At 60.7% G+C, this 12,076-nt stretch overlaps 1 protein-coding gene across 1 annotated transcript; it reads right to left on the reverse strand.

The window, feature by feature from the left end:
• Nucleotides 1–1,675: 1,675 nt before the first annotated feature.
• Nucleotides 1,676–12,068, reverse strand: ENGASE (endo-beta-N-acetylglucosaminidase). Its single transcript, XM_023729201.1, has 14 exons — nt 12,061–12,068; nt 10,203–10,270; nt 9,875–10,072; nt 8,894–9,042; nt 7,979–8,136; nt 7,295–7,443; nt 6,857–7,022; nt 4,832–4,935; nt 4,389–4,497; nt 3,982–4,172; nt 3,619–3,767; nt 2,925–3,033; nt 2,554–2,668; nt 1,676–2,417 (listed from the first exon to the last, which is right to left on the reverse strand). Exons 3-14 carry the CDS (start codon nt 9,898–9,900, stop codon nt 1,983–1,985), a joined length of 1,860 nt encoding a protein of 619 aa, XP_023584969.1. The 5' UTR covers nt 9,901–10,072; nt 10,203–10,270; nt 12,061–12,068; the 3' UTR covers nt 1,676–1,982.
• Nucleotides 12,069–12,076: the final 8 nt, after the last annotated feature.

The following is a 12,076-nucleotide window of genomic DNA, read 5'->3' on the forward strand; positions in this document are numbered from 1 at the left end:
TACTGCTTGTGCCCACACTCACCCACCCACACCCACACCCCCAGACCCACACCCACACACACCCACACCCACACCCACACCCCAACCCCATACTCCGGGGAGGGCAGGCAGGGGCTGGACAAGGAGGGGGACCTGGGCAGGCGGGTGGCAGACCCCAAACTACAAGTCGGAAAGCATGGGGCCTGGGATAGGGGCTGAGACCAAAAAATGGAGCCAGCACAGCACACCATCCAGAGCTGACTTCTCCATTTTTCAAGCTGTTGGATAATTTATTTCAGAGGGAAAGGGGCCCAGGCTTAAATGCTGACATATTAATTTTTCTACACGAGCCTTTATCGTCAGCGGGGCTGGGGACCCATCTCCCGGGAACGGGGGCTGTGATTCCGCCACACGCCACGCTCCGCTAAACACCGACTTCCAACTGCTTGCTCACTGGATTGTGAGAAAATAATTAACCACTATACATTTCCCTTCCTTCTCCACATAAAATATTTGGGAGACGGGCACTTAAGAAAAAAAAAGCCTCCGCTAAATAAGGGAAGCGGGTGTCGCCACTGCACTGTGCGGACGGGAGCCCCGGGCTGGGGGGCCAGGAGGGGCAGCCCCCCTGGTTAAAGAGCTCCAGGGAATTGTCAGAACAGAAGCCCACAGTGGGGGCAGTGCTGCCAAGAGGTATGTATTTTGCCCCGCTCCCCCCACACACACCCCAGGACGTTCCACGGAGCCTCCAGACTCAGAAATGGAGCCCCGGGCTTGGGAAGGCCTTGGTTTGGCGTCGGCCAGCAGAGGGTCCTGTGTGGGGTGCCCTCTCCTGGGCAGCAAATGAGAAGGGAAAGCCCACTTCTTGCTCTGGTGCTGCGAGCTGCTGGGCCAGATCACGACCTGAGAGAGCAGACAAGTCCTAGCTAGGCAGACGGGACACACGAGCGCACGGATCCAAGACGCCCGGGCTGCCCACCGGTTGTACAGCTCGAGGAGGCTGAGAGGTCCCAGGAGAGCGGAGAGGTGGAGCACAGACCGAGGCCAGCCCCTGAGAGAGAGCCCCCTCCCCTGCAAGGCACCGACGCGGCCGAGCAGTGTCCTGCCAAGGGATCGCCCAACCCCGCAGGCGAGGGCTGGAGAAGGAACAGACAGGCAGGGCGGCCTCCCTCATTATTACAGGGGAGAGTGAGTTCCAGTCCCTCATTGGGACCAGGAGCCCTGGTGGTGCAGTGGTGAAGCGCTCCCTGCTAACTAAAAGGTCGGCAGTTTGAACCCAGCATCCGCTCTGTGGGAGAAAGACGTGGCGGTCTGCTTCTATGAAGGTGACAGCCTTGGAAACCCTGTGGGGCAGCTCTGCTGTCAGGCGGAGTCACCATGAGTCAGAATCGACTCAACAGGGCCTAATGACAGCTGGGACCAGGGCGGCCCTGACGTGTGACACCCAGAACATCCTGTCCCATGGGCGCCACGTGACCCGGGGCTGCGAGGCCTCAGTGTGGGACTCAAAGTCTGACTGTCGAATGATTACATACCTGCCGGGCCCTGGGAGGAGTGAGAACATATATCAGGGTGGGCCGGCCATGTGGTCCAGAGCCCGCGTCAGTGTAGCCCGGCCGTGGGGTCCGGCCCCATCTCAGGGTGGCCCCCTCTGCCACCCCCCTCCTCCCAAGCATCCTGGGGCCTACGCTCGTTTGTAATTGTTCAGTCTGAGGAATAAAAGCAGGTCTCCATTCTCAGCTTCAGCTTTAAGCCTATCAGGAAACGTCCTCTATGGAATTTTCTGGACTAAACTTCCCCAAATTCTCTAACTTCTACCTTGGAACTGTATACTGAGGAGAGGGACTCACAAAGACAGCGGGTCCGTTCACCTCAGGGAATGACCAGCCCAGCCCGCTGACTTTCCAGCTTTCCATCACCGATGCCCCGGCTAAAGCCAACCCCCCCACAGGCCTGGTGGGCAGGAGGGAAGAGACCTGGATGTCAAGCAGGGACCACTGTGTTTAATGTCTGTCACGTGCAGGGCTGGCGTAAAGCAGGGTCGCCCGGCCCCACTCGGCCTGGGGCACCAAGAACCCCTCCCTGGGGACAGGCTGCACGAGGAAGTCCACGCGGCCGTCCCGGCCAGGCGCCATGGCAGCCACTGCCAGGTCCACAACCCGGTACTGGTTAGTGAAAGCTAGGCCCAGGAAAACGGGCTTCTCAGGGCCGGGTGACTCCCCGCCGCGAGGGTCGCCCCCCGGCCCCCTGCGGCAGTGGATACGAAAGCAGTGGATTTGGGGGAGCGGATAGGTCCAGCGCAGGGTGCAGCTGAGTCGGAGCCACGTGGGCGCAGAGGGACCCTCGGGTTCAGAGCCGGCCGGCTGCCAGCGGACGTGGGAGACGGTGACAGCCTGCACCGGGGCCAGGGGGCTCAGCAGGCTCTTCGCGTCCACCACCTGGCGAGACAGGGTTGCTCAGCCCCGGGGCACACGTCTCCCCACTCCCGCCTCGGCAGGAAAGGGAGCAGGCGGCCACACTCGGCCTCCTCACAGCCTGAGCCCCTAGGAGGCCTGGGCCCCCGGGAAGCATCACCTGGATCTCTCCGAGGCGGCAGACAAAGGTCTCCTCCTGGCGGCTGCCCAGGGGCCGAGAGAAGCTGATGAAAAGGTCCTGCAGCAGGCAGCCCCGCAGGCTCACCTCGTAGCAGCTGCGGGGGGGAGGCAGGCTGGTCACAGGGGCCGAGGTGGGGGGGGGGGGCACCCCAACCCCGGGCCTCAGTAAAGCCCGCTATGACCCACATGGCTCACGGGGACTGTTCTGGGTTTGTGTCACGTAAGTGCTGGACACCAGGAGGGGCCCAGGCCTCCACCCGCCAGTTCTGAGATCTCAACAGAGACCCTCACATCCACCACCCCGGCGTGGCCACCCCTGCCATGAGCTCAGCAGGCAAGGAGGGGACTCACCGCTGGACCCAGCCCCCACCGAACGGCTGGCCACATCGGCCGGCCGACCTGGCCAGCTTGCTGGGGGGCACACGGAGGGGCCGGGTGCTATGCCTCAGGCTTGTCTCTGCTGGAAGAGGAGACACCTCGGTTCAGGCTGGCAGCCAGGCCCCGAACTCCCAAGAGGAGGGTCCCAGAGGACAGAGCGAGGGGACCACCGGGCAGTGGGCTGTGCATCGGGCAGGACTCTTGGGGGTCCTTGTGCTCATGCACCCCCAGTAAGGGCCCCAGGGGACAGAAATGGGTGCAGACGCCCTCCAGGGGTGAGGACAAAATGGAACGCGTGTCTGGGTCTGATCGCCTCTTGCTCCAGCCTGGGTCCTCCTGAGTTGCCCCTCCCCCAGCCCCCTGCCCAGTACATGCGTTCGCGCTCAGCAGCAGGCCCCGGAGGCCCTTCCTGGTCCCGGGACAGCCCTGCCTCGGGGGGTGCAGTGCTGCCTGGTGGGGCCGCAGGGTGGAGGGGTCAGAGAAGAGCTGCCCCCACAAGGCCTCAGCCACAGCACCTCAGCTCTGGGAAGACAGAATCTGCTCAGCCCTGTCCTCACAGGCCCCACACCCTCGTGCATCCTTCTGGACTTCTCGGGGTCCGCCGGGGCAGCAGAGCAGAGCTGGAGGGCAGGGGCCCACAGGAGGCACAAGGCAGACCTCTCCTCACCGTTCAGTGCTGAGATGCCGCTGATGTGACAGCTGCTGGCGTCCCCCATGCTGAGCTCCAAGGCCACGGTGACGGCCGTGGGTCCCTCGAGTTTATACACCAGGGACAGGAACACCTTGGGTGGCATGGGGACCTGCAGGGAGAACAACCTGGAGGAGGGAGAGCCGCGTGAGGGGCCGGCGAGAACTCCACGAAGAGGCCGGGATCAGTCCAGATCACTGCCGCCCAGCTCCCCTCCAGGAACCTACCCCACTCCCGTCTGCCCGTGGCTCGAGCGCAGATCTGTCCCCAGGCCCAGGTGCCGGATGACATGGAGGGGGGACGCCAAATGTCCCCACACCTCTTGCCCCATCACTCACCTACCTCACAGCCATGTGTCCCACCTCGGGGGGGATGGCCCCCCGGATGAGAAGGGAGCTGCCCCCATTCCAGGCATCAGCCAGGCAGCAGTGGGTCTTCACCCAGCCCCGGCCGCCCCCCTCCAGCTGGTACTCCCCAAACAAGGGCTGCAGCTCCTGGGCGCCGGGGTGGTACCAGGGCCCCACCACCTCCTCCTGAGTGAAAAGGCAGAGTCGGGTTGAGGACTCAGTAGAGGACAGGCAGAGCATGTATGATGTGGCGGGGGGGCCAGGCCGCCCTCCGTCCCACCCACACCCCCAGGCCCCCCACCCTGCCCCGCCAAGGCTGGAGACCCCACAAGCAAGCAGTGCCTCGGCCAGGACACCGTCGGACGCTCACTGCCCGCCGCGTGCCGCGGGGGGACCACGCACCTGTCCGTAGCGGAGTCTCCGTGTGCCCAGGCCCAGGCAGAAGGACGTGACAAACGGCAAGGAGCAGATGCTGTGAGTGGGCAGGTAGCGTGCCAGCAAACTCCAGAACCTACAGAGAAGTGGGTCCAGACTCTGGGGGCACCCCAGCATCCCCAAGTTCACTCACCGTGCCTTGCCAGAATCCCTCCCGACCAGCCTTCCAGCGTGGACCGTAGCTTCCCTGCCACGTGGGGGCCAGAGAAGATGTCTGAGGGGGGTGGCCCTCAGGTCCCTGACCTGCCGTCTTTCCTGCCTAACTGGTCTCAGGCCATGTCCCCGCCCTGCACCACCCCCTTGGAGAGGGTGACAGAGAGCAAGACCCTGAGCTACTGTGAGAAGCCAGGTGGTCTGCAGCCCCTCCCTGCCCTCAGCCCACACCGAATCCTCGGGACGGAAAAACGCACTTGTCCTCGTTCTGGAAGAAGTCCTTCTTCTCCAAACACTCGTACACCCAGCCGGGAGCAAAGAGGGCCGCTGAGAAACCATGCCTTCGGATCAGCTCCAGCGACTGGGGAGAGAGAAGTCGGGGTGGGGGGACCCACCCGCACACCGCTGGCCCAATCAGACAAGCTGTTCAGACTCCCCTCCCTGAATCCATCTGCTGCTGTCGTGAGCTGTCGAGCCAGCCCGTCTCATGACAACCCCACAATGCGACGCAGCACTGCCCCGTCCTGCGCCACACCCACAACCAGCGGGGGATCAGACCATTGTGATCTACAGGGTCTTCAGTGGCTGAGTTTTGGAAGTCGATCACCGGGCCTTTCTTCCCAGTCCATCTTAGTCTGGCAGCTCCGCTGAAACCTGTTCAGTGTCACAGCAACACACAAGCCTCCCCTGACAGATGGGTGGTGGCTGCAGATGAGGGGCACTGGCCGGGAATCAAACCCGGGTCTCCTGTGTGGAAGGCGACGATTCTACCGCTGCACCTTGCCTAGATCTCGTTACCAGGTGCCGTGAAGTCGACTGACTCACGGCGACCCCATGTGTGTCAGAGTAGAAGTGTGCTCTATAGGGTTTTCGGTGGCTGATTTTTTGGAAGCAGATGCCAGACCTTTCTTCCGAGAGGCTCTGGGTGGACTCGAACCTCCAACCTTTTAGTTAGCAGCTGAGAATGCTAACCACGTGCGCCACCAGGGACTAAAACCAGGTGCAGTGGGGTGGATTCAGACTCCGGGTGAATGCATTTAGCGGCTCTTTATTCTTCATTCCCCCTGCAGTTCCACAAACTGACCAGGAGGGAGTGCTGCTCGGACAGCATCCCCCAGTGGGTGGGCAGGGGCGGGGCCTGGAGGTGAGGATGCTTAATAAGCCTCCCGTCTCTCTCACAGCCTTCTCATTACAGTACCAGAATCATGGGGGGTAAAGAAAATTTTCAGTTATCGGATTAATTTATTCACTTAAAGCTTAATTCATGACAGAGCCTCCCGCTGGCCCCAGGAAGGGCAGGATGGACAGACAGCCCAGGAGACGGGAGGACTGTTTAGCCCACACCAGGTGAGTCAGCCCTGGCGCCCCTCCTCCCTCACTGCTGATGTGACTTGTCTGGCCAGGAAAATCTCGCTAGTTATTAAACTAGAGTCGTGAAGCTGCAGCTGCTTCACCTTGCTCCTTCACCCCCAAGCTGCCCGGGAAAGGAAGCAACAGACCCTGGTGGTCCTGAGGCCTGAGACCCCTGGCAGCACACACGGTTTGCATTACTAACTGAAAGGTGGGCGATCTGAACCCACCCAGCGGCACCACGGAAGAAAGGCCTGGTGATTAGCTTCCATAAAGATAACAGCAGAGAATAGCAGAGAAAATCTATGGAACAGTTCTACTCCGTAACACATGGGGTTGCCACAAGTTGGAATCCACTTGACAGCAACGCGTTTGAGTTTTTTTGTTTCCTAAGCCCGCCCCAGGAGCCCTGCTGGCACCGTGGTTAAGTGCTCAGCAGCCAACCGATAGGTCGGTGCTTTGAACCCACCACCCGCTCCGTGGGAGAAAGATGTGGCAGTCTGCTTCCATATTTACAGCCCTGAAAACCCTATGGGGCAGTTCCACTCTGTCTTATAGGGTCACTATGAGTCCCAACTGACTCGACGGCAGTGAGTTTGGTTATTTTGAAGCCCAGCCTGAAGACTTAAAATGTAACTTCAACACTCTTAAAGAACACAGCCCAAAAAGGAAATACAAGCTGGCTCGAGCGGAGGAAGGAGTTGGGATAAGACACGTCCGTCCATCATCACCCAAAAATCTATCGTCTGACTGTGGGGACGGGCTAGAGGTGAGGGTTCTAGTCAGGACGCTCTTGGCCCAGCAGCTCAGTGCCTCAGTTTCCCCGCTCCGGGGACAGTCACTGCCGCATCTTTCCCTGGAGGTGCAGATGGGAATGAGAGGTCCGCGGGGAGACCAGGCCCACAGCGCCCACCCCAGCAGGCACTGCCCACCTTGTCCGTGTTGAATTGGCCCCCGACGACGTTGCCACGGGCGAACACGTCCACCCCCACGTACACGTCGGCACGGCGCTCCCCAGCCTGCACCAGCATGCGCCCCAGGTGCTCCTCCTTCCAGTTGTAGTTGGTGAAGAAGCCGTCACAAGCCTCGAAGAAGGCCCTGTGAGCGGCCAGGACCTGCGTGAGGCCGGTCAGGCGGCCAGCCCCCACCCTCCCAGCTGCTCCTGCCGGACCACCCTCGCGTCCCCTCGGAGTTCATGCCCGTGGGCTGTCGCCAGGGCCCGGCCCTGAATCCCTGTCTACAGCCTTCCACAGCACAGGGTGATCAGGCCCTGACTGTGCCCTTGGTGATCGGGACAGTGGACAACCCTTTGGAGGCGAGCACCGGTCTCTCTCCTGCCCAAGCTCAGCCAGGGCCACCGGTGGGCTCACCTATTGTGCTCGTTGAGTTCGTCCTGCCACTTGAGCTGCCCACTCTGCACCACGCTGTCATACCAGAGCACCAGGCCCCCTGGCACCGCCCGGTGCAGCTCCACAGTCAGGTACTGGAGGAACGGGGGCACGTTCCCCACTGCAGCCAGCTGGGGAGGGGACAAGACAGGACAGTCACTCAGTAAGGCCCAGACGTGTCCTTGGCTCAGCTGCGGTCACACAGACCCCAGCGCAGGACAGATGGGAAGACACTGAGATGCCCAAGAATACACAGACCCACAAGGAAAGCACTGGTCACCGCAGGACCCAGGCCATGGCACTGACAGGAGGGTGCAACCAGACCCATGACTCCCCGTCCTTCTGAGGCAGTGGGGACAGGAACCCCAGAGCAGGAGAAGAGGAAACGCCATGGACAGGGAGGAAGCCACAGATCCTGCTCAGCAGAGACAGTGGAAGAGGAAGGGGAAAAGCAGGGCTCAGCCAGGCCGGGGTTCTGCAAACAGAGCTGCAGAGGTTCGAAGCCCCTGGGACTCGGAGCTGCCCCTGGAACCCAGGAGAAGTGGCTCCTCCTTTTGACACCCAGAGCCGAGGGGGAGGGCCTGGGCGCGGTGGGAAGGTGAGGCCCAGGACAGCGTGGGCAGACGGCACCGCACGAGGCAGGGCCCAGGGCAAGGCCGTGCTCACACTCAGGGAGTTCTCGATGTTGATGAGCCAGCCGTCAAAACGAAAAAACTGTGCGATGCGGACCAGCTGATCAGCCACAGCCCGGAAGGAGCGCTCAGCCCCTGCCAGGAAGGCTTCGCAGAGCTTCTCACCTTCACTCCACTCGGTGATGAAAGTCCCTGGGCGGGGAGAAACGAGGTCAGGCGCAGAAACCCTCCGCTCCAGCAGTCCCCAAGGGAGGGTCCTGGGCCAGCTGCTGCGGCCTCACCTGAACTTGGTGGAAGCTCACCTTCTGAACCGCCCAGGTATCTGTGAACCAGACGCTCTGGGGTGGGACCCCGCGATCAGAGTCACAAAAAGCCCCGCAGTGACTGGGCTGCAGGCGGGCACTCAAGAGCACCAGTGCAACTGGGGTTGGCCATCTGTGCCCCGTGGGCCACCCCCCCGCCTGGTTTCGTAAGTAGTTTCATTGAAACGCCACCAGTAAAACCAGTCAACTCCAGCTGGTGGCAGCCCCATGTGTGTCGGAGTAGAACTGTGCTCCATGGGGTTGTCAATAGCTGTTTTTCGGATGTAGATAGCCATGCCTTTCTTCCGAGGTGCCTCTGGGTGGACTCCAACCTCCAACCTTTCACAATAACCTCTTCACCACCCGGGGTCTCCTAGCGGACCACAGCCACACCCATTTGTTTTATTGTCAGTGGCTGCCTTCACGCTAGGACTTACAACAGCAAGTGACCCAACGGCCACTGAAGCCGATTTACTCTCTGGCCCTTTCTGGAACAAGTTTGCCCACGCCACTTCTAACCTACCCAGCAGTGCCCTGGGGGGGTGTTCTGCTCACTAAGAGGCAGACCAAGCCCGCCGTCCGGTCCCTGGGCCACCTGCAGGCGGGCTAAGAGGTCTGATGGAGTCAGAAGCGCGCCCGGGCCTTACCCAGCACACAGACGCCGTGCCTGTGGGCAGCGTTGGTCCAGCCCACCGTGGGGATGGTGACCAAGCGGTGGCTGAAGTACACAAAGATGTCGATGTACTGCCAGTGGTAGAAGGAGTAGGGGCTCAGCGCCGCGGAGCCCTGGATGAACCTAGGCAGAGCAGCAGAGCAGTCAGGTCCAGGGCAGAGACGCAGGACGCGGCCACCGTGAGGGGAAAAGAGGAAGCGGCCCGAGAGAAGCTCCTGCTCGGTTCCGTTCAGCCCATACTAGCTGCAAATTTGCTCCATGCCGGCAGCTGCGGTCCTGGAGCGGGAGGGTGAGCGAGCCACAATGCTGGCTGTAAGAGAATAAGACTACATCTGTCCGCATCTGCCAGGGATCCGCAGGCCGAGCACCTGCAGCTTCGTGAATGGAGGAAAGAGAGAATGGAAGGGCTTGTGGAAAGGCTCCCGCCTCTGGGAGCGCCTCTGGGAGCCGGTCTCCCTGCGTTTGAAGGCTGGGCTGCACCCAGGATCCTACCAGCAGCCTGGCCTGCACCTAACAGCGAGCTGATTCAAGCCTTCCCTCAAGCGCGGCACCCGAGGTTGTGCGGAATGTCTGAGCTACTCCACAGCCACGCCGGGTGAAAGGTCCCTGACCGTGAGTGGGAGAGAGTGAGACCGGACGCCAAGAGACCCGGCACCGAACCGAGCTTTAGTGAAGGTTAAGACAGAAACAGTCTCAGGACCGTGCAGTCTGCAGAGGCCCGCCTTGCTCGGCAGTTCATGGACTCCCACGATGACGGGGCTGAAGGAGTCATCACACGCCACTGGGCCCACCCTCTCCTTCTGCACAGGAGACCCTGAGGCCCGAGCTTCTCTCCCAGGTGGGGACAGAGGCCGGCCAAGCACTGCCCCCCACCCCCGACCCCGTCGCGGGCTCCTTCCACCATGCAGCGCCCTCCCCCTCGCAGCCCAGAGGCAGGGGGCAGTGCCACTCTCACCTGTCATCCAGGTACCCGCCCATCATGTCATGGCACACCAGGGTCCGGAACCTCCGGCTGCTCAGAGGGGGCTGGCGGCACACGGGGGGCCCCAGGGCCACGTTAAAGCTGTCCTCCACGCTGGGCGTCCAGGCCAGAAGCTCCTCCAGCGAAGACAAGTAAAAGCTGACGGGACTAGTGGTGTCCTTGTCATAATATCTAACTGGTCGGGGGGGGGCATTAAGGGAGTCACGGAAACGCCTGGACGGTGGCCGAGAGACAAAGGGGGGCACCCTGCCAGGAAGCCCCAGGAGCGGACGTGGATGTTCCGAGCCTCAGTCCCTCTCACCTGGCAAAGGGTCCGGGGTGAAGCTGACCACTTCTCGGAAGACTGCCTCCTCCTGCGCCTCTTCCAAGCTAAGCAAAGAGGGAGCTTAATTTTCTTTTTTTTTTTTTTAAATAAAAAGGTAAAGAACATTTAGAAGCGAACGGAGTAGGCCCCACCTAGACAAGTAGGGGGAGATGTTCTCCCCCCAGTTCTCCAGCTTTTACTGTTTTACTAAACTACAGACACACGACGGTGGGGCAGTGGTGGTCCCGTGGTAGAATTCTCGCCTTCCATGTGGGAGACCTGGGTTTGATTCCCAGCCAGTGCACCTCACGCACGGCCACCACCTGTCAGTGGGGGCTCGTATGTTGCTAGGATCCAGGTGAACAGGTTTCAGTGGAGCATCCAGACTAAGACAGACCAGAAAAAAGGTCCAGTGATCTACACATCAGCCAATGATGGAGCATAACGGTCCTATCCCGTTGTACACAGGCTCACCGTGAGTGGGAGGAGCCAACTCGGCGGTGGGAGGGGCAATGGGATAGATCACAGTGGAAATGCCACTGAAGAAGCTGCTTTCAAAACTGTTGCCACCGCCCTCCTCTTCCCAAACCTGCTTGTTGGCTGATTTCTTTATCCCTTGGGTTCTGGGACCTCTCAGCTCTTCCCTGTCACCTCTAATTCCAACCAACTGAAACCAAACCCGGTGCCGTAGCATCGGTTCCGACTCACGACAACCCCATGTGTTACAGATTAGAACTGCTCCATAGGGTTTTCGTGCATATAAACTTTATGGAAGCAGATCGCCAGGCCTTTCTTCCGTGGTGCTGCTGGATGGGTTTGAACTGCCAACCTGTAGGTTAGTAGTTGAACACAAACTGTGTGCACTATCCAGAGACCGCTTTAATTCCCCCACTAGGAAAGAAAGAACCCTATCAACATTCCTATCCAAAAATATCTTTCCCACCAGCCAGCCACCACTGCCTCTCCACCTTGTCCAGTCTGAAACATCCCTCAGTCTCACTTCTTTGGGTTTAAAAACAAAGAAAGATAGGGATGCTGTTTCCAGAAGGCCCTGTCTATGCTCCTAACTTTTCCGCAGCAGCCCACTGACCAGGGGTTTACCCTGAAAAGGAAGGAAGCCCTGGCGCAGAAGGACCACAGGTCCATCACTTTTATTTCTGTTCCCTGGGCTGGAACACCCTTCTCCCCATCCTCCCGGCTGAAACCACCCTCCTCCCTCAATTCTTAGTTCAAACACCACCTCGCCCAGAAACCCACGCCATTCCGACCCAGCATGGGCATTAAATCATCTTGACTACATGGCTGGCAAGTACTGAGCAATTACAGATGCCACGCTAGGAACTGATGCAGAAGTCAGCAGTCCTGGGAGACTGGTATTATTAACCATTTCACAGCCGAAGGTAGGATCTGGTGCACAGATCAGGAGCCCTGGACAACAGTATTATTAACCCACTTCTCCAATGAGGAAGCTGAGGCTGCAGCGCCCGTGGTCAGCGTGCAGGAAGGATGGGGCCAGGTCTCCCAGTCCGGCCCCTCTCCCCGCTGTGCCCCGCGGCCACTCGGGTCTGCACCCTACTTCTGACAACTCGCGGGGAGTAGCCCTGTCTGACCGGTGGTGTGCTTGGGTGACCAGTTTTGGGACGGGTGGCTGGGGGCGGCCGCCCACGACCAGGTAGGGTCGGGCAAGGTGGTGACGGCTGCTGCCCGTGCTGTGGACGCACAGTCGGGGCGACCTCGCTTCTTCACCCGCGGCCGGGGTCAGGGCTCGGGGTCGCAAGCCCGGGGTGACCAGTCCCGCCCCGAACTCTCGCGGAGCTGGGGGCTTCAAAGTGCAGCCCTGGCCCGGCCCACCTACCTCCGCCTGGGCTGCC

The sequence above is a fragment of the Trichechus manatus genome, unplaced genomic scaffold (assembly GCF_000243295.1).
Source record: "Trichechus manatus latirostris isolate Lorelei unplaced genomic scaffold, TriManLat1.0 scaffold00028, whole genome shotgun sequence".
NCBI classification, from domain to species: Eukaryota; Metazoa; Chordata; class Mammalia; order Sirenia; family Trichechidae; genus Trichechus; species Trichechus manatus.